A 19,619-nucleotide genomic window follows, 5' to 3' on the forward strand; every position below is an offset into this window, starting at 1 on the left:
GAAATCTTGATATAAAAAAGCCATAGCAAAGAACTTCATTTTCACTTATAGAATTTTCTGAAATCTATTACACTTTTTTTTTTTTTTTAAATCACAGCACACTCCATTTTCTTTATAAATGGAATGAAAGATAAATTGAATTTCTGGGCAATCTAGTGTTTGTTAAACAAATGGTTCAAGCTGCCTGTCTCATTAATTACTTCAGTAGCCTATGCATACTCATGACTTCCAACACAAGAGGAGGATCTCTTCCTTGAAGTCTCTGCTCATTTCATTCCCCAACTAGATTTCTTTCCTTATCTTCTCTTCAACTATTCCAAATCCTACCCTTGAAAAATCCCTGTGCAAGTGCCCCTCCCTGCTCTGAAATCCTGTGTCTTTTACTGTCTTTCAGTGGAATCACTGGCTCCAGCCCTGTGGGTGGGAACTGACTTAACTATGCAATACTCCTAGACTTGGGTTTCCATTTTATTTTTAATTTTTTCATTAAATGTCAAATAGGTATCAAAAAATTGTAAAATAGGTGTAATATACACAGAACACGGTGAATACCCATAGATCAAACAACCAATTTAAGTAAAAGAACCTATCACTTTCTTTGAAATCTCCTATGTCCGTATACCTACCTCCCATTTTCTTCACTCTTCCCTCAGTAAATCCACTATTCTTTTTTTTTTTAAGTCCTTGTTGAATTTGTTACAATATTTCTTCTGTTTTATGTTTTGGTTTTTTGGGATCTTAGCTCCCGGATCAGGGATCGAACCTGCACCCCCAACCGGCATTGGAAGGCGAAGTCTCAACCACTGGACCGCCAGGGAAGTCCCCACTATTCTTTTTTTTTTTTTTTCAGCTCCTACATTTTTTAAAATTAATTAATTAATTAATTAATTTATGGCTGTGTTGGGTCTTCGTTTCTGTGCGAGGGCTTTCTCTAGTTGCGGCAAGCGGGGGCCACTTTTCATCGCGATGCGCGGGCCTCTCATTATCGCGGCCCCTCCCGTTGCGGAGCACAGGCTCCAGACGCGCAGGCTCAGTAATTGTGGCTCACGGGCCCAGTTGCTCCGCGGCATGTGGGATCCTCCCAGATCAGGGCTCGAACCCGTGTCCCCTGCATTGGCAGGCAGATTCTCAACCACTGCGCCACCAGGGAAGCCCCCCCACTATTCTTAATTTTTAGTTTATCATTCCCTTTTATTTGTAATTTTACCTTATATATTTGTATCCTGTGTATGTTGTTTAGCTGTGAATGTTTATAAATTTTATGCATGTATTCATCTGTGACTTCCTTTCTTATTTCTAAGATTCATCTATGTTGTATGTAACTGTAATTCGTTCATTTGCTTATTCTATTCCAGTGTAGAACTGTACTTCAGTCTTCTAATTCATTCTCCTATTGATGGACATTCAGATTGTTTCCTTTTGTTTGTTTGCTATTACAAGCTGTCACTGTGGACATTCTTACACATGTCCTCTTGACACAGGTCCAGGAGCTTCCCTAGAGTATATGCCTAAGAGTGACACTGGGTCATAGTGTGTGTGCATCGTTGATTTTACTGGATAATACCAAACAGTGGTGGATGGGAGTAACTAATACTGACTGTTCTTGACAACTGTTATCCAACTTACATTTTTTTCCAATCAAGAAGTTGTGAATGTTTTTTCATTGTGGTTTGAATATATATATCCAAATTACTGATGAGGTTGGACACTTTTCATAAGTTGATTGACCATTCATGTTTCCTTGTGTGAAGTTTTGTTCAATTATTTTGCTCATTCTTTTTCTACTATGTGGTTAGTCCTTTTCTCATTGGTTTATAGGAATTCTTTACATATTCTGGATAGAAATCTTTTGTCAGTTACATATTTTACAAACACTTTCTCCCAGTTTGTGACTTCTCTTTTCACTTTCTTTTTTGATGACTTTTTACTAATCAGAAACTCATCTTTCCAGTTAATTAAATATATCAGTCTTTTCCTTTATAATTTGCTTTATTTTGCAAGTGTTTAAGAAATTCTTTCCTAACCAAAACTCATAAACATATTCTCTTTTAGGTATTCTCTTTTAGAAGTTGCATGGTTTTGTCTTTCACTTTTTGCTCTTTGACTTGTATTGATTTTATTTTATTTTTTCAAGATATTTATTTATTTTTGGCTGTGTTGGGTCTTCGTTGCTGCGTGCAGGCTTTCTCTAGTTGCGGCGAGCAGGGGCTACTCTTCGTTGCGGTGTGTGGGCCTCTCAGTGCAGTGTCTTCTCTTGCTGCGGAGCACGGGCTCTAAGAATGTGGGCTTCAGTAGTTGTGGCACACGGGCTCCAGAGCACAGGCTCAGTAGTTGTGACGCACGGGCTCAGTTGCTCTGCAGCATGTGAGATCTTCTTGGACCAGGGCTCGAACCTGTGTCCCCTGCATTGGCAGGCGGATTCTTAAGCACTGCGCCACCAGGGAAGTCCCTATATTGATTTTAGAAAAACAGTTAGCTCAGTGTCATATATTGAGCTCTGTAACAAATCAAGTTTTCATATGTACGTGGGTCCTTTGCTGGACTCCTGATTTAATTTAGAAGATCCATTTGGTCTATCCTAGTGCCAGTAATTTTTGTATCATTTAACGTCATTTTGTATTAATTATTAACATCTGGTATGACACCCCTTCTCCTCCCTTGTTATTTTTCACTAGGAGTATCTTGATTATTCTTGAACTTTGTTCTCCCACATAAATTTTAGAACCATTTTGTGAGGCTGCACACAAAGACAGGCACACACAGAGCTGTTTGTTTTGATTGGAATTGCATTAATAATTTAGATTAACTGGGTGAAATTGATGTCTTGATAATATTGAATTTTCCATGCCACTAACATGGGGTATCTCCTCATGTATTTAGATTTTCATTAATATCTTTCAATGAAGTAAGTTTTATAAGTTCTCTCTAAATGCCTTGCATATTTATTGTTAGAATTATTCTTAGGTACTTTATATATACATGTATATTGTTTTTATTATAACTTACATATTTTATGCCATTGTAAATGGTATATTTTTATTAAATTATATTTTCTAGCCATTTGTTGCTGATTTTAAAAATAATTTGCTTAAGATTGGATTTATTTGCCCAATCAAGTTTACCGGTAGTTTGTCAATTTCATTGGTCTTTTGAAAGAATTTTATTTTCTTGATCTTCCTATTATTTGTTTTTTTATTTCATTAATTTCTGCTCTTTATTTTCTTTCCTCTACTTTCTTTTAGTTTATTTTTTCTATTCATTTCCTTAGTTTTGGTTATATAAGCTTAACTCATTAATTTTCCATAATTCTTGTTTTCTCTATTATAAGTATTTGGGCTATAAATGTCCTTCTACATTGCACTTTGACCGAATTCCACACTTTTTTGATATGTAGTGTTTATCGTTCCATTTTAATATTTTCTAATTTTCATAATGATAACTTCTTTGAACTGTGAGTCATTTAGAAGCATATTTCTTAATTTTCATCCATATAAGGGTTTTTATCTAGTCATCTTTTCATTATTGATTACCAACTTAATTGAATTTTGGCCATACAGTGTCATTGGTGTTAGTTCTTTCTTTTAAATTTTATTTTATTTATATTTTTATACAGCAGGTTCTTATTAGGCATCAATTTTATACACATCAGTGTATACATGTCAATCCCAATGGCCCAATTCATCACACCACCACCACCACCACCCCCCAACGGCTTTCCCCCCTTGGTGTTCATACGTTTGTTCTCTACATCTGTGTCTCAATTCCTGCCCTGCAAACCAGTTCATCTGTATGACTTTTCTAGGTTCTACATATATGTGTTAATATACGATATTTGTTTTTCTCTTTCTGACTTACTTCACTCTGTATGATAGTCTCTAGATCCATCCACGTCTCAACAAATGACCCACTTTCGTTCCTTTTTATGGCTCAGTAATATTCCATTGTATATATGTACCACATCTTCTTTATCCATTCGTCTGTCGATGGTCATTTAGGTTGCTTCCATGACCTGGCTATCGTAAATAGTGCTGCAAAGAACATTGGGGTGCATGTGTCTTTTGAATTACGGTTTTCTCTGGGTATATGCCCAGTAGTGGGATTTCGGGGTAATATGGTAATTCTATTTTTAGTTCTTTAAGGAACCTCCATACTATTCTCCATAGTGGCTGTATCAATTTACATTCCTACCAACAGTGCAAGAGGGTTCCCTTTTCTCCACACCCCTACAGCACTTGTTGTTTGTAGATTTTCTGCTGATGCCCATTCTAACTGGTGTGAGGTGATACCTCATTGTAGTTTTGATTTGCATTTCTCTAATAATTAGTGATGTTGAGCAGCTTTTCATGTGCTTCTTGGCCATTTGTATGTCTTCTTTGGAGAAATGTCTATTTAGGTCTTCTGCCCATTTTTTGATTGGGTTCTTTGTTTCTTTACTATTAAGCTGCATGAACTGTTTATATATTTTGGAGATTAATCCTTTGTCCATTGATTCATTTGCAAATATTTTCTCCCATTCTGAGGGTTGTCTTTTCGTCTTGTTTATGGTTTCCTTTGCTGTGCAAAAGCTTTGAAGTTTCATTAGGTCCCATTTGTTTATTTTTGTTTTTATTTCCATTACTCTAGGAGGTGAATCAAAACAGATCTTGCTGTGATTTATGTCAAAGAGTGTTCTTCCTATGTTTTCCTCTAAGAGTTTTATAGTGTCCGGTCTTAACATTTAGGTCTCTAATCCATTTTGAGTTTATTTTTGTGTATGGTGTTAAGGAGTGTTCTAATTTCATTCTTTTACATGTAGCTGTCCAGTTTTCTCAGCACCACTTATTGAAGAGACTGTCTTTTCTCCATTGTATATCCTTGCCTCCTTTGTCATAGATTAGTTGACCATAGGTGCGTGGGTTTATCTCTGGGCTTTCTATCTTGTTCCATTGATCTGTGTTTCTGTTTTTGTGCCAGTACCATATTGTCTTGATTACTGTAGCTTTGTAGTATAGTCTGAAGTCAGGGAGTCTGATTCCTCCAGCTTCGTTTTTTTCCCTCAAGACTGCTTTGGCTATTCGGGGTCTTTTGTGTCTCCATACAAATTTTAAGATTTTTTGTTCTAGTTCCATAAAAAATGCCATTGGTAATTTGATAGGGATTGCATTGAATCTGTAGATTGCTTTGGGTAGTATAGTCATTTTCACAATATTGATTCTTCCAATCCAAGAACATGGTATATCTCTCCAGCTGTTGATGTCATCTTTAATTTCTTTCATCAGTGTCTTACAGTTTTCTGCATACAGGTCTTTTGTCTCCCTAGATAGGTTTATTCCTAGGTGTTTTATTCCTTTTGTTGCAATGGTAAATGGGAGTGTTTCCTTAATTTCTCTTTCAGATTTTTCATCATTAGTGTATAGCAATGCAAGAGATTTCTGTGCATTAATTTTGTATCCTGCAACTTTACCATATTCATTGATTAGCTCTAGCAGTTTTCTGGTGGCAGTTTTAGGATTCTCTATGTAGAGTATCATGTCATCTGCAAACAGTGACAGTTTTACTTCTTCTTTTCCAATTTGTATTCCTTTTATTTCTTTTTCTTCTCTGATTGCTGTGGCTAGGACTTCCAAAACTATGTTGAATAACAGTGGTGAGAGTGGACATCCTTGTCTTGTTCCTGATCTTAGAGGAAATGCTTTCAGTTTTTCACCATTGAGAACGATGTTTGCTGTGGGTTTGTCATATATGGCCTTTATTATGTTGAGGTAGCTTCCCTCTATGCCCACCTTATGGAGAATTTTTATCATAAATGGGTGTTGAGTTTTGTCAAAAGCTTTTTCTGCATCTATTGAGATGATCATATGGTTTTCATTGTTCCACTTGTTAAGATGGTGTATCACATTATTGATTTGCATATATTGAAGAATCCTTGCATCCCTGGAATAAATCCCACTTGATCATGTTGTATGATCCTTTTAATGTGTTGTTGGATTCTGTTTGCTAGTATTTTGTTGAGGATTTTTGCATCTATATTCATCAGTGATATTGGTCTGTAATTTTCTTTTTTTGTAGTATCTTTGTCTGGTTTTGGTATCAGGGTGATGGTGGCCTCATAGAATGAGTTTGGGAGTGTTCCTTCCTCTGCAATTTTTTGGAAGAGTTTGAGAATGATGGGTGTTAGCTCTTCTCTAAATGTTTGATAGAATTCCCCTGTGAAGCCATCTGGTCCTGGACTTTTGTTTGTTGGAAGATTTTTAATCACAGGTTCAATTTCATTCCTTGTGATTGGTCTGTTCATATTTTCTATTTCTTCCTGGTTCAGTCTTGGAAGCTTATACCTTTCTAAGAATTTGTCCATTTCTTCCAGGTTGTCCCTTTTATTGGCATAGAGTTGCCTGTAGTAGTCTCTTAGGATGCTTTGAATTTTTGCAGTGTCTGTTGTAACTTCTCCTTTTTCATTTCTAATTTTAGTGATTTGAGTCCTCTCCCTCTTTTTCTTGATGAGTCTGGCTAATGGTTTATCAATTTTGTTTCTCTTCTCAAAGAACCAGCTTTTAGTTTTATTGATCTTTGCTACTGTTTTCTTTGTTTCTATTTCATTTATTTCTGCTCTGATCTTTATGATTTCTTTCCTCCTGCTAACTTTGGGTTTTGTTTGTTCTTCTTTCTCTAGTTCCTTTAGGTGTAATGTTAGATTGTTTATTTGAGAATTTTCTTGTTTCTTGAGGTAAGCTTGTATAGCTATAAACTTCCCTCTTAGAACTGCTTTTGCTGCATCCATAGGTTTTGGATCATCTTGTTTTCATTGTCATTTGTCTCTAGGTATTTTTTTATTTCCTCTTTGATTTCTTCAGTGATCTCTTGGTTATTTAGTAATGTATTGTTTAGCCTCCATGTGTTTGTCTTTTTTACATTTTTTCCCCTGTAATTCATTTCTAATCTCACAGTGTTGTGGTCAGAAAAGATGCTTGATATGGTTTCAATTTTCTTAAATTTACTGAGGCTTGATTTGTTACCCAAGATGTGATCTATCCTGGAGAATGTTCCGTGCGCACTTGGGAAGAAAGTGTAATCTGCTGTTTTTGGATGGAATGTCCTATAAATTTCAATTCAATCTATCTGGTCTATTGTGTCAATTAAAGCTTGTGTTTTCTTATTAATTTTCTGTTTGGATGATCTGTCCATTGGCATAAGTGAGGTGTTAAAGTCCCCCACTATTATTGTGTTACTGTCGATTTCCTCTATTAGAGCTGTTAGTAGTTGCCTTATGTATTGAGTTGCTCCTATGTTGGGTGCATATATATTTATAATTGTTATATCTTCTTCTTAGATTGATCCCCTGATCATTATGTAGTGTCCATCCTTGTCTCTTGTAACATTCTTTATTTTGAAGTCCTTTTTTCCTGATATGAGTATTGCTACTCCAGCTTTCTTTTGATTTCCATTTGCATGGAATATCTTTTTCTATCCCCTCACTTTCAGTCTGTATGTGTCCCTAGGTCTGAAGAGGGTCTCTTGTAGACAGCATATATATGGGTCTTGTTTTTGTATCCATTCAGCAAGCCTGTGTCTTTTGGTTGGAGCATTTAATCCATTCATGTGTAAGGTAATTATCAATATGTATGTTCCTGTGACCTTTTTTGTAATTGTTTTGGGTTTGTTTTTGTAGGTCCTTTTCTTCTCAGTGTTTCCCACTTAGAGAAGTTCCTTTAGCATTTGTTGTAGAGCTGGTTTGGTGATGCTGAATTCTCTTAGCTTTTGCTTGTCTGTAAAGCTTTTGATTTCTCCATCGAATCTGAATGAGATCCTTGCCGGGTAGAGTAATCTTGGTTGTAGGTTCTTCCCTTTCATCACTTTAAGTATATCATGCCGCTCCCTTCTGGCTTGTCGAGTTTCTGCTGAGAAATCAGCTGTTAACCTTATGGGAGTTCCCTTGTATGTTATTTGTCGTTTTTCCCTTGCTGCTTTCAATAATTTTTCTTTGTCTTTAATTTTTGCCTATTTGATGACTATGTGTCTCGGCGTGTTTCTCCTTGGGTTTATCCTGTATGGGACTCGCTTTGCTTCCTGGACTTGGGTGGCTATTTCCTTTCCCACGTTAGGGAAGTTTTCGACTATAATCTCTTCAAATATTTTCTCGGGTCCTTTCTCCCTCTCTTCTTCTGGGACCCCTGTAATGCGAATGTTGTTGCATTTAATGTTGTCCCAGAGGTCTCTTAGTCTGTCTTCATTTCTTTTCATTCTTTTTTCTTTATTCTCTTCCTCAGCAGTGAATTCCACCATTCTGTCTTCCAGGTCACTTATCCGTTCTTCTGCCTCAGTTATTCTGCTATTGATTCCTTCTAGTGTAGTTTTCATTTCAGTTACTGTATTGTGCATCTCTGTTTGTTTTTTCTTTAATTCTTCTAGGTCTTTGTTAAACATTTCTTGCATCTTCTTGATCTTTGCCTCCATTCTTTTTCCGAGGTCCTGGATCATCTTCGCTATCATTTTTCTGAATTCTTTTTCTGGAAGGTTGCCTGTCTCCACTTCATTTAGTTGTTTTTCTGGGGTTTTATCTTGTTCCTTCATGTGGTACATAGCCCTCTGCCTTTTCATCTTGTCTGTCTTTCTGTGAATGTGGTTTTTGTTCCACAGGCTGCAGGATTGTAGCTCTTCTTGCTTCTGCTCTCTGCCCTCTGGTGGATGAGGCTATCTAAGAGGCTTGTGCAAGTTTCCTGATGGGAGGGACTGTTGGTTGGTAGAGCTGACTGTTGCTCTGGTGGGCAGAGCTCAGTAAAACTTCAATCTGCTTGACTGCTGATGGGTGGATGTGGGTTCCCTCCCTGTTGATTGGTTGGCCTGAGGCAACCCAACACTGGAGCCTACCTGGGCTCTTTGGTGGGGCTAATGGCGGACTCCGGGAGGGCTCACGCCAAGGAGTATTTCCCAGAACTTCTGTTTCCAGTGTCCTTGTCCCCACGGTGAGCCACAGCCACCGCCCACCTCTGCAGGAGACCCTCCAACACTAGCAGGTAGGTCTGTTTCAGTCTCCCTGGGGGTCACTGCTCCTTCACCTGGGTCCCGATGCGCACACTACTTTGTGTGTGCCCTCCAAGAGTGGAGTCTCTGTTTCCCCCAGTCCTGTCAAAGTCCTGCAGTCAAATCCCACTAGCCTTCAAAGTCTGATTCTCTAGGAATTCCTCCTCCCGTTGCCAGACCCCCAGCTTGGGAAGCCTGACGTGGGGCTCAGAACCTTCACTCCAGTGGGTGGACTTCTGTGGTATAAGTGTTCTCCAGTCTGTGAGTCACCCACCCAGCAGTTATGGGATTGGATTTTACTGTGATTGTGTCCCTCCTGCCATCTCATTGTGGCTTCTCCTTTGTCTTTGGATGTGGGGTATCTTTTTTGGTGAGTTCCAGTGTCTTCCTGTCGATGATTGTCCAGCAGCTAGTTGTGATTCTGGTGTTCTCACAAGAGGGAGCCAGAGCACGTCCTTCTACTCTGCCATCTTGGTTCAGGGCCCTCCTCTCTTTTGTCATTTAGTTCATGTCATCTGTTTGATATTAATCCTTTGAAATTTATTGAGATTTCTTTTATGGCACAGCAGGTGTTAAATTCTTGTAAATGTTCCAGGTATGCTTCAAAATAATGTGTATTCTGCTACTGTTGAGTATGCTGTTTCAGAAATATCTATTAGTTCTGTTTGTTAATTCTGTTGATCGAATCAGTTATATCATTTCTGACTTTCATCTGCTTATTAATATGTTAGTTTCTAAGAGAGGTGTGTTAAGTTTTCCCACTATTATTATGTAGTTGCATATTTTTCTGTATGATTCTTTCAATTTTTGTTTCGTATATATTGAAATTATGCTACTAGATATATGGAAGATTAGAATTGCTATACCTTTCTGGTAAGCTGAACTATGTACCACTGTGAAGTGACCTTTTTATCGGTACTAATGCTTTTTGCCTTAAAGCCTGTTTTATCTGATATTAATATAGCTACATCAGCTTTTCTTTAGTTAGTATTTTTCTATATCTTTTTTCATCTTACTACTTTTAACATTTCCATATTCTTATGCTTACCTAAATCCATGTAGCTATTTTTTAATCTAGTCTATCATTATCATTTTACTGTAGTATTTAATTCATGTATATTTATTGGAAGCATTGATATGTTTATGTTCCACTTTGACTGAATTCCATTTCGATATGTAGTATTTATCATTCCATTATAATATTTTCTAATTTCCATAATAGTGACTTCTTTGACCTGTGAGTCATTTAGAAGTATATTTCTTGATTTTCTTTTTTTCTTGCTTTCTTTTAGATTGGTTTTTTCCATTTTTTTTCCTTTTATTAGTTTCAAAGTTAATGTTTTATTTTAATTTTTTATGGATTATCTTAGACATTTTATCATAGTCTAAAGTTAATGTCTCCACTCCTCCTGACCAACTCAAGGATCTCAGAAAGCTTTAATATCAATCACTTTCCTCCTGACATATATGCTGTTGGTGTTTGTATGTGTATTGTTCTATTTTTTTCACCCACAAGACAGACATTGTTTTTGTAGCGTTATACAATCAATGTTTGTTTATACTTAGCCAGTAACTTACCACTTTTATGATTATTACTTCTCCCTGAATCTCAGGCCTTTTATCTGTGACCACTTTCCTTTTATCTAAAGTACATACTACAGAGGTATGTTTGGAACTGTTGATGTTTATTTTTAAATACTTTTATTTTGCATGGTTTCCCCTCCTAGCATATTAAAGCTATCTTTTCACTGTCTTCTAGTTTCCACTCTTGCTTTTAGGTAGCTATCTATAAATTCATTGTTATTTCTTTGAAGGTAATCTGTCTTTTCTCTCTGGCCATTTTAAAGATCTTCTGTATGTCTTTTGTGGTACCTAGTTTTACTGTGATATTTCTAGGTATGAATTTTTATTAATTTATCCTGCTTGAGTATTATGGGAATTTTGATTACTGTCTTTCTCCTGGTCTAAAAGTTGTTAGTCATTATCTCTCCAAATTTCTTCTGCTTCCTCAGCTTCTTTCCATCTAGGACTCTGAATATATGTTAGAGGTTTTCCATCAGTCCTCTGTGTTTCTTAATCTCGCTTGTATTTTCCATACCTTTGTCTTTTTCTGTTGCATTCTAGGTGATGTGTTCTGATGTATTTTTCAGTTCAAAAATTCTGTCTTTAGCCAGAGCTAATATTTTATCAAATATATCCAATGCACTGAATTTAAAATTTTTATTATGTTTTTTGTTTCTTGAAATTGTATTTGATTCTTTTTCAATATGCTTGTACCTTTCTATAGTTTCTTGCTCTTTACTCATACACTCAACATTACTCTTCCAGTTCTTTAAACATGTATATTTTGTAGTATATATCTGATAATTCCATTACCTATAGGCTTTTGTAGGTCTAATTTTACTATCTGTTGTTTCTGCTTTCATTCATTGTTTCTTTTTATCTTACGCATTTTGTGAGCTTTGACCAGGAGCTCATATTTCTTGGTATTTTATAGGTGACAGTCTTTGAAACTTGGATTGAAATCAGATTCCTTTAGAGAAGATTATGTTTCATTCCACCAGTTGCCTGAGAAAACCACCAACCTGGGCTCATTTGTAAATAGTTTATTTAAAAATAATTATCAGCTAGATGGGGCTTCCCTGGTGGCACAGTGGTTAAGAATCCGGCTGCCAATGCAGGGGACACGGGTTCAATTCCTGGTCCAGGAAGATCCCACATGCTGCAGAGCAACTAAGCCTGTGCACCACAACTACTGAGCCTGTACTCTAGAGCCCACGAGCCACAACAACTACTGAAGCCCACGCGCCTAGAGCCCGTGCTCCACAGCAAGAGAAGCCACCACAATAAGAAGCCCATGCACCACAACAAAGAGTAGCCCCCACTTGCTGCAACTAGAGAAAGTTCACATGCAGCAATGAACACCCAACGCAGCCATAAATAAATAAATAAATAAGCAAATAAAATCTATTAAAAAAGTAATACCAGTTATCAGACAGAGGTTTTGCAGACCTGTGGCTTCAAATTTGCAAGGGAAAAATTTTTGTTCTCCTCCTTGAGGCAGCATGTTTTGCCACAGAAAATTTTCCTGGCAGGTAGGGGAAGAAGATGAGAATATATTTTTAGCTCACCCCTACACTAAAAGTGCAACCTTTTAGGATCTCAGTTTTATGCAGGGGGGAGTCTCCTCTTTTACTTCCCTCCTGGGTAAGCCTTTGGTTTTATTTCCTATCCTCGCATGTTCCAAAATAGTGAAAACCAGTTTCAACTCACAGTGTTTGGTAAATACACTCAAGGCAAACGCTAGCCTCTGTGTTAACATTCTGGGTTCCAGCTTTTACTTGATTTTTGTCTTCTGAGTAGTCCTTCCTTCTTTGCCATTTCATTGATATATTTTAGAGATTTTAACACGCTTTTCCAGCATTTTTAGTTGTTTTCAGCAGGAATGTTGGTCAGAGCATACAGTCTTCCATACTGCTAGAAAGAGAAGTCTACCCTTTAGGTTTTTGGTGGCTTAGAAGTTGCCTTCTCCTTCTCCCTTTTCATGCAGTTCTAAAATGCTAACAAATGGCTGTCACCCAAACGTATCTAACCAAGCTGCACAGTTGTATTACTCTCCAACCAGATTTCTTTTTCTCCTTTTATTTACCCATTTCGACCACCAATCAGTGCAAGAGGTAATATGGTCAGAGTTGATGTGTGGTGTTGCTCAGAAGAGGGTGAAATGGTGGGAGAGGCTGGATTGTCATTGCTGGGGCCTGATTAGAGAAACTTATTCTTGTTGTTCTATGTTGGAGACCAGAATATATTTTCTCCTAAAAACAATGTGGTACATAATTTTGAATGTAGATGAAAAAGTATTTTTAGTACAATTATTCATGTGCATATGAATTAAATGAGCTCTGTAAACTTGCTTATAAATTTAACCAACCATTAATTAAATTCCAACAAAGATAATTTAAATTGAGCATTTAGAATACAGTCGTGTGTGATATGCTTTGAATAGTTCATTTTTTATATATTTATGTCTTATTCCTCTAATTACGTTGTAAACTTCTTGACAGTAGGAGTCATCTCTTTTACCTCTTTATGCTTCCCCACATCTTCAAGCCTAAGGATTCTCACTAGTTGGCTTGTCATTTATTACAAAGGTGGCAGCCAGTAGACCATGGAATACCTTTGGAGTTCTTTTATTTTCCCTAATTTACCCCCTAATAAGTATACTGATTGTCCAGTGAAAAAAACTTAAACACAAATGCCAAAAGAAATGGGGCTTTGAATAATCCACTGACATGCTTCTTTCTAATGATGGCTGACTTGCCAATTATTCTATAAATCAGCTATTCAGCTAAATTCTTAGTCATTAATAGAACTAAAGTATTCATATGCCAAAATCAAACACAGAGTGTATGAACACATAACCATTTGGCTATGTGTGTGCATGTGTGCCTTAGAGTGTATGATTCTAACTTATTCTAGAGTTATCTGTTTGCATGTTTGATTGCTTTTTCTGGTCTCTTTCTATTTGATTTTTGAAGAAAAAAATATATGGGGGACGTTAAAATAGAAAAAATAATTCATAGATAATAAAAAATATTGGGAAACATTCATTTTCCAATTTAGAAATAATGTATAGCTCACAGAGCATCACAGTCCAGGGGGGCAAAAATCAATATGTGTTAAAATTGAAAATGGTTCTTTTATAAATGAAGCTGACCAAAATTTTCAGCGGGACTGTTGCCTGAAGGAAAATTTCCTGGGCTCCAGCCTCTGTTATGCCTAACAATGAACCATACAAGTCTAGACAGATGGTTGGATTCCATAGTGTTTCTCATGTTACAATATTTTCTTCCTATTGTCTCTCCTGAATTCTACAGGGAAAGGGGGAAATGCTATAACTTTCAAAAAGTATAAAGAGTATCTTTGGTATAGTTTGGGAAGTCACAAGTAATAAACATTCATTATCTTGGGAATCTCTTCTTCCTTTTTAGACATGCTTTCTTGGTTAAAATTTGATTGCTTATGTTGAACAGTATGATTTAGCTTCCTTACTATCTTTATCGCTAGAAATAGAAGATGTATTTATGTCTTTTCTCGTCTATGTTCCCTGTCTCAAAGTACGCTAACATCATCTATTCAGTTTTGAGCTATGGTGAGGCAGAAATTTGGGACTCATCCTTAAGACCGTTCGTAGCCATCCATCGCCAATAGTGCATATACTCCCTAAACAGTTCTCAAATCTGTCCAATTTTCTATATCTCTGATATCATCACTCTGGTCCAAAGTCCTTGTATCTCTCACCTGGATTATTGCAATAAGTACCTAACTGATCTCCCTGCAGTCACCCTCTTCCTCCCTGCCCCCTTATACACAAACTACGTTCAAAACAGAATGATCATTCCCAAATGTAAATCTGGTTGTGTTCCTACTGCTACCAGTAGTTTTCTGTGACTCTTAGGGTAAACACAAAATTCCTTACCTGGCACGCAAGGCCCTTCACATTCCCTGCTTACCTCTCCAGCATCACTTCATGTCAGCTTTCTCCTTTTATGTCTAGTTCAGCCAACCTGACCTTCTTTCATTCCCTCTATATTTCCTTCTCCATTAGGACTGTTCCCTACCATTTTAACTTCATTAAGCCCTGTTCCTCTTTCAGAGGTTAATTCAGGCATCACATCCTCAGAGAAGCCCCCCTTGACCTGCCCTATCCTTACCCAAATGCTTAGGTCAAGTCCTGTTGTTTGCCCTCACAAAACCATGTATCTTATCTCTCTTTCACAGCACTTAGACAAAAGGAAGAGATTTATGATCCTGTGCATCAGGAATTAGGGTTTCAAGTGAGGAAACAAAAGCAAAGAAGAATATTTAGTAATCAGCCTCTAAGATTCAAGCCCATACTTCTAGCCCACAGAGAAAAGTATACATAAAAATATTATACTTAAGGGTTCTGAAAAAAGCCAGGAATTTTTCAGTAAATAAATATCAGATATTCTTTAGTCTGTCTGTTCTTTAGATAGACAACCTGGTCTATCTAAACTGCTGCTGAGCATGTAATTTAAGACCTGGAAACATTTTAACAATTGTTCCCAACCAATCCCCTCAAAATATAGATGAGAAAAGTGAATCTCAAAAGTGAAACTCAGAGGTCTCACAAATAGTTAATAGTAGAGAATGAAGTGGAATTAGTCGTTGAGCACTATTATGTATATTAGTTTTCCTATTTCTAGGTCTTCTTTTCTTTACTACATACTCTCTCTGCTTAAAATATTAACAGAAACAAAGCAGTTAAAATTTATAATGGAAGACTACTGTCTACCCTAAGAGGATGATACAGCACTAATAAAACATTACTATAAGCCTTTAGACAAAGGGGTGATATGCTATTAAAATTATATTATAGTGCAGTTTTATTTCTTTGTGCATGAGCTCTTTATATTTTCTTTTTATACCTCTCTTTCTATATGAAGTCCTAAAAAAAGGATCCTGGGAAAGTGAACTCCCTTCTTGATTTAATTTAGGTCTTGAAGAAAAGTGAGAGTCCTACTCACCCGTAACTCATTCCAAGCAAAGTTTGTTCTTAACTTTCTCATCCACCAACTGCATTTCTCAATTTCCATACTAACCTTCCATTATAGCCACCATCTCCCTTTTTCAGGGAATGGTGGTAATGGGCCATCATTGCTACATGGCCTGTTGCTCACTCTAGTCTACTGATTAACTCTCTGACCAGCCCTTACTGTTTAGTTCTTTTCATAGAAAGGCAAGCTAATGGTCAGCTTGTACCACAAAACATTGACATAAACACTTGAGCTAAAAGGGACACTGAAAACCATTTAGTCCAACAACCCAATCCATGCAGGGATACTCTATGAAATATCTTAAACAGAAAAGAGATTAAATTTATATTTATGTTTAAATGCTTCCAGTAACTAATTTCATGACTTCACTTATGTGAATGCTCTTTCAAGTAACAAGACTGTTGTATGAAAACTCTGCTTGTGTTCTTCATCAACGAATACATGATTGTCTTCATGAAACAAGTCTGTTGCATCCTAAAACTTTGCTTTGGCACTTTTATCTGTGTGTGTGTGTGTGTGTGTGTGTGTGTGTGAATGAAAACCTAAAGCATAGCGAGGATAAAATTCAGGTTAGAATGAAAATTACAGAGTTTAGATTTCACAGCTCATCCTTCATTTTCTGTTCCTGTTAAGTCATAGAATAGAAAAAAGATAGAAAAATGCTTTCTTGCTATTTCAAATTCAAAACCAGTTTCTTAAAGTGAGGCCGTTGTGTAGCAGAGCACATTTTCCCCAACACCAACACAATAATTCACTGGTTTAATATTTTTAATGATTACTAAAACAGTAAAATATTGTGTTGCATGGATCCGCTAGATAACAGAGGGAGTAGATCATTCATATATCTGTTGTACTTGCTTCCCTTTTAGAGTCTCTTGCTTTGGTAACAAGATTCTACATGCCATACAAGAGTGTCGCAACCAGACAGCAGCTCCACTGTCTATTCTGGCAAATTCAGAAAGAGAATAACTTCCTTTGTTTTGTTTACAATGTACATTCTTTAATAAAAGGAAAACAAGCAAAATGATTTGTTAAACTACTATGTAGAAAACAGATAAACAACAAGGACCTACTGTATAGCACAGGGAACTATACCCAATATATTGTAATAACCTATAAAGGAAAAGAATCTGAACAAGAACATATATATGTGTGTGTGTGTATGTATGTATATGTGTATATATATATATATATATATATATATATATATATGAAATTGAATCATTTTGCTGTACACCAGAAACTAACACAACATTGTAAATCAACTATACTTCAATTAAAAAAAAGATTTGTTAATCAAGAGACTTTTCAGTATTTGTCAGGCATTTTTGTACAGCCAGTGGGTTATTTTGTTCCTGAAATTACTTTGACTGCAGTAGCTCATTACAGTATACTCATATTTATATAAGAAGTCTCTCAGCTGTATATGTGTTAAATGGGACATAAGTAGATCTATCCATATGATAGATCTAGGAAATTGGGTTTTCTGGGATTACATTTTTTTTTTTTAATTTATTTATTTATTTTATTTATTTTTGGCTGTTTTGGGTCTTCATTGCTGCGCGTGGGCTTTCTCTAGTTGTGGCGAGCGGGGGCTACTCTTCGTTGCGGTTCATGGGCTTCTCATTGTGGTGGCTTCTCTTGTTGCGGAGCACGGGCTCTAGGCGCGCGGGCTTCAGGAGTTGTGGCTTGCGGGCTCTAGAGCGCAGGCTCAGTAGTTGTGGCGCACGGGCTTAGTTGCTCCGCAGCATGTGGGATCTTCCCAGGCCAGGAATCGAACCCGTGTTCCCTGCATTGGCAGGCGGATTCTTAACCACTGCTCCACCAGGAAAGCCCTGGGATTACATTTTTTAATTTTATTTGGCAATGTGCCTGGCAGTGAAGAGCTTTAAGTTTGGCATCTGTCATTGCCTATTTTGGTCCAAATTATATGATGCTAAATACCATAAAGAATACTGCACAGGGGAAATCAGCAGTGGGTTATGAGAGTGGTAAACTTCATATTACCATGTGCTTGTGTCTGAATATTAGAACTGGTAGCCAGATGCTTCCTGCAGACTTCCAGAGAGGCAGAAAGTGTGGTGCCACTGGGATCCAGAGGCACTGATATGAGGTATTCAGAAGATACATGAATCATAGGGTATATTCATTTCATTTGGTTCCATGTGATTCCACTGACTTCACTGTGGGCAACCAGGTCTGCACCAGGACCCTTTCCCTTCTGCTCTCTGATGACTTCGAGGTGCTGCCCATCTAGACCAGGCCCTGCAGTAATTTCACACACTCCCCTAAGAAAGTCCTCAGGGGCTGTCATGTATTTTCATGTGTTTGCTCTATTATCCCTCCCTGCTTGAGTCTTACAGATAATTGATGATGCTTCAGTTAATCATCTTTCCCCCTCTTTTGTTCACCAGGTACCTCAGGCTTGAAGGGGCTCTTTTATTGAGAATCGATGTCTTCTCCTAGGTAATTGATCACCGTAGACCCAGGGACACTCGACTCATCGTCGAGGGAGGGTAATCATCATGAATAATCAAAAAGCTGTAGCTGTGCTACTGCAAGAGTGCAAGCAAGTGCTGGACCAGCTCTTGTTGGAGGCGTCAGATGTGTTAGAGGAGGACAAGAGGGAGGACCAGCGGTGCAGAGGTGAGGTCCTGATGGGAGGTGCCGGGGGGAGTGGGGAGCAGCAGGTTTGCTCTCCTTTCCCCTGTCTGAACAACACATTCTCATCTCTGCCCTATTTTTCTTCTCTTGGCAGATGACCACAGAGAGATGAGTGGATTTCTAGGGCATGAATGGGACATGGGCTGTGGCTGGATGGGCAGGGGAGGAAGCCCACTTTGTTGCAGTGAATTGCTGTCAGTTCTAATTTTAAGCTTCAGTAAACATGAGGCCACAAGAAACAGTTTAGTTCAAGAAGAACAAAGGGTCCAAGTGGGCTGGTGCACGTAAATTTCAATTATTAAAAAATTGAAGCAACTTCTGAATGGTGGCACATACTTTTTTTTCAAACTAGGCTTTTGTGCCTCATCAGTTTCCATAGACTTCTACAGTTTCCACAAATATGTCATCTCATCAGTCCCATCTCTCTTTTTTGATCATCAGTACATTTTCTCATCTTGTATTTACATGCCGTTTGTAAAATAAATCCACTCATACTGATAAATACTTATTGCATCATTATCAGGGTTTAAGAATTTGGCTTTTTTGCTCATTCATAGTTTGTGCCATTCATAGTTTTAGATGAGTCATTGTTTGGGAAGTTTCAATCACAAAGTCTAGAAAGTTAAAGCAATTCTGATTTCTTCTTTAGCCAGTTTTGAAGAGGCAGCCTTCTTAGATTTCTTTTTAGCATTCAGATAAATTTCCCTTCATTTCTATCAGTGTGTCCCTTTTATGTGCTTTTAATATTTTTCTTTGTATTTTTAGTCATTTGCTATTCCTTACAGAAATAAGATCCCCATATAAAATGCACACTCCCCATCTCTTTTGTTGTTGTTGATTATGTAATGGGAAAAGGTTCTGGGAGAGTCTTTTTCCCACATTCTTGTATATAGGCACATATATTTTTATAAGAGAACTTTTAGGTGCCTTTAGAAGTCTAATTTTTTGTAACCTGTCATCCATGCTCTTTTCAAGATAACATGCCCCATGTCCAGTTGTTTCACAGCCTTAGTGTTTTCTTTCTTTAGTAGCCAGTTACATCAGTGTCTAACTTTGCCTGCTCCAGTGCTGGTCCTAGTTCTCCCCAGGGGCAGTGTGTTGTGTTCTGTTATTTCTCCTGAAGTTTTTCTCTTCTCCTTTTACTACATCATGTCCTTTGTCTCTTCAGCCCAAATTCCTTTAAGCTTTGTGTTCTCCTTAGTGAAGACTCTGAGCCCCCAATCGGGAAGGATTTTCATTTTCTTTTTCTTCCCAAGTGCCACAGAATAGGAGAAATAATCAGTTTAGTTCCAGATAAGGCAAATCACGACTGCAAAATCACTCAATTAGCCATGGCCCTTCAGGTAAGCTGCTTGGGGAAGTAAGTGATCAGAGAGGCAG

General features: G+C 37.4%; 1 protein-coding gene across 3 annotated transcripts in view; it reads left to right on the top strand.

Moving 5' to 3' along the window:
* The window catches only part of ALPK1 (alpha kinase 1), a 121,662-nt gene that overhangs the window by 43,371 nt on the left and 58,672 nt on the right, over window positions 1–19,619 (top strand). For all 3 annotated transcript variants that reach the window (XM_059924218.1, XM_059924221.1, XM_059924220.1), the window contains exon 3: window positions 18,042–18,221. In XM_059924218.1, coding sequence (XP_059780201.1) covers window positions 18,101–18,221 — 121 coding nt within the window. In that variant the 5' untranslated portion in view covers window positions 18,042–18,100. The remainder of the gene's footprint in view (window positions 1–18,041; window positions 18,222–19,619) is intronic.

Source organism: Balaenoptera ricei, chromosome 5 (assembly GCF_028023285.1).
Source record: "Balaenoptera ricei isolate mBalRic1 chromosome 5, mBalRic1.hap2, whole genome shotgun sequence".
Classification (NCBI taxonomy): domain Eukaryota; kingdom Metazoa; phylum Chordata; class Mammalia; order Artiodactyla; family Balaenopteridae; genus Balaenoptera; species Balaenoptera ricei.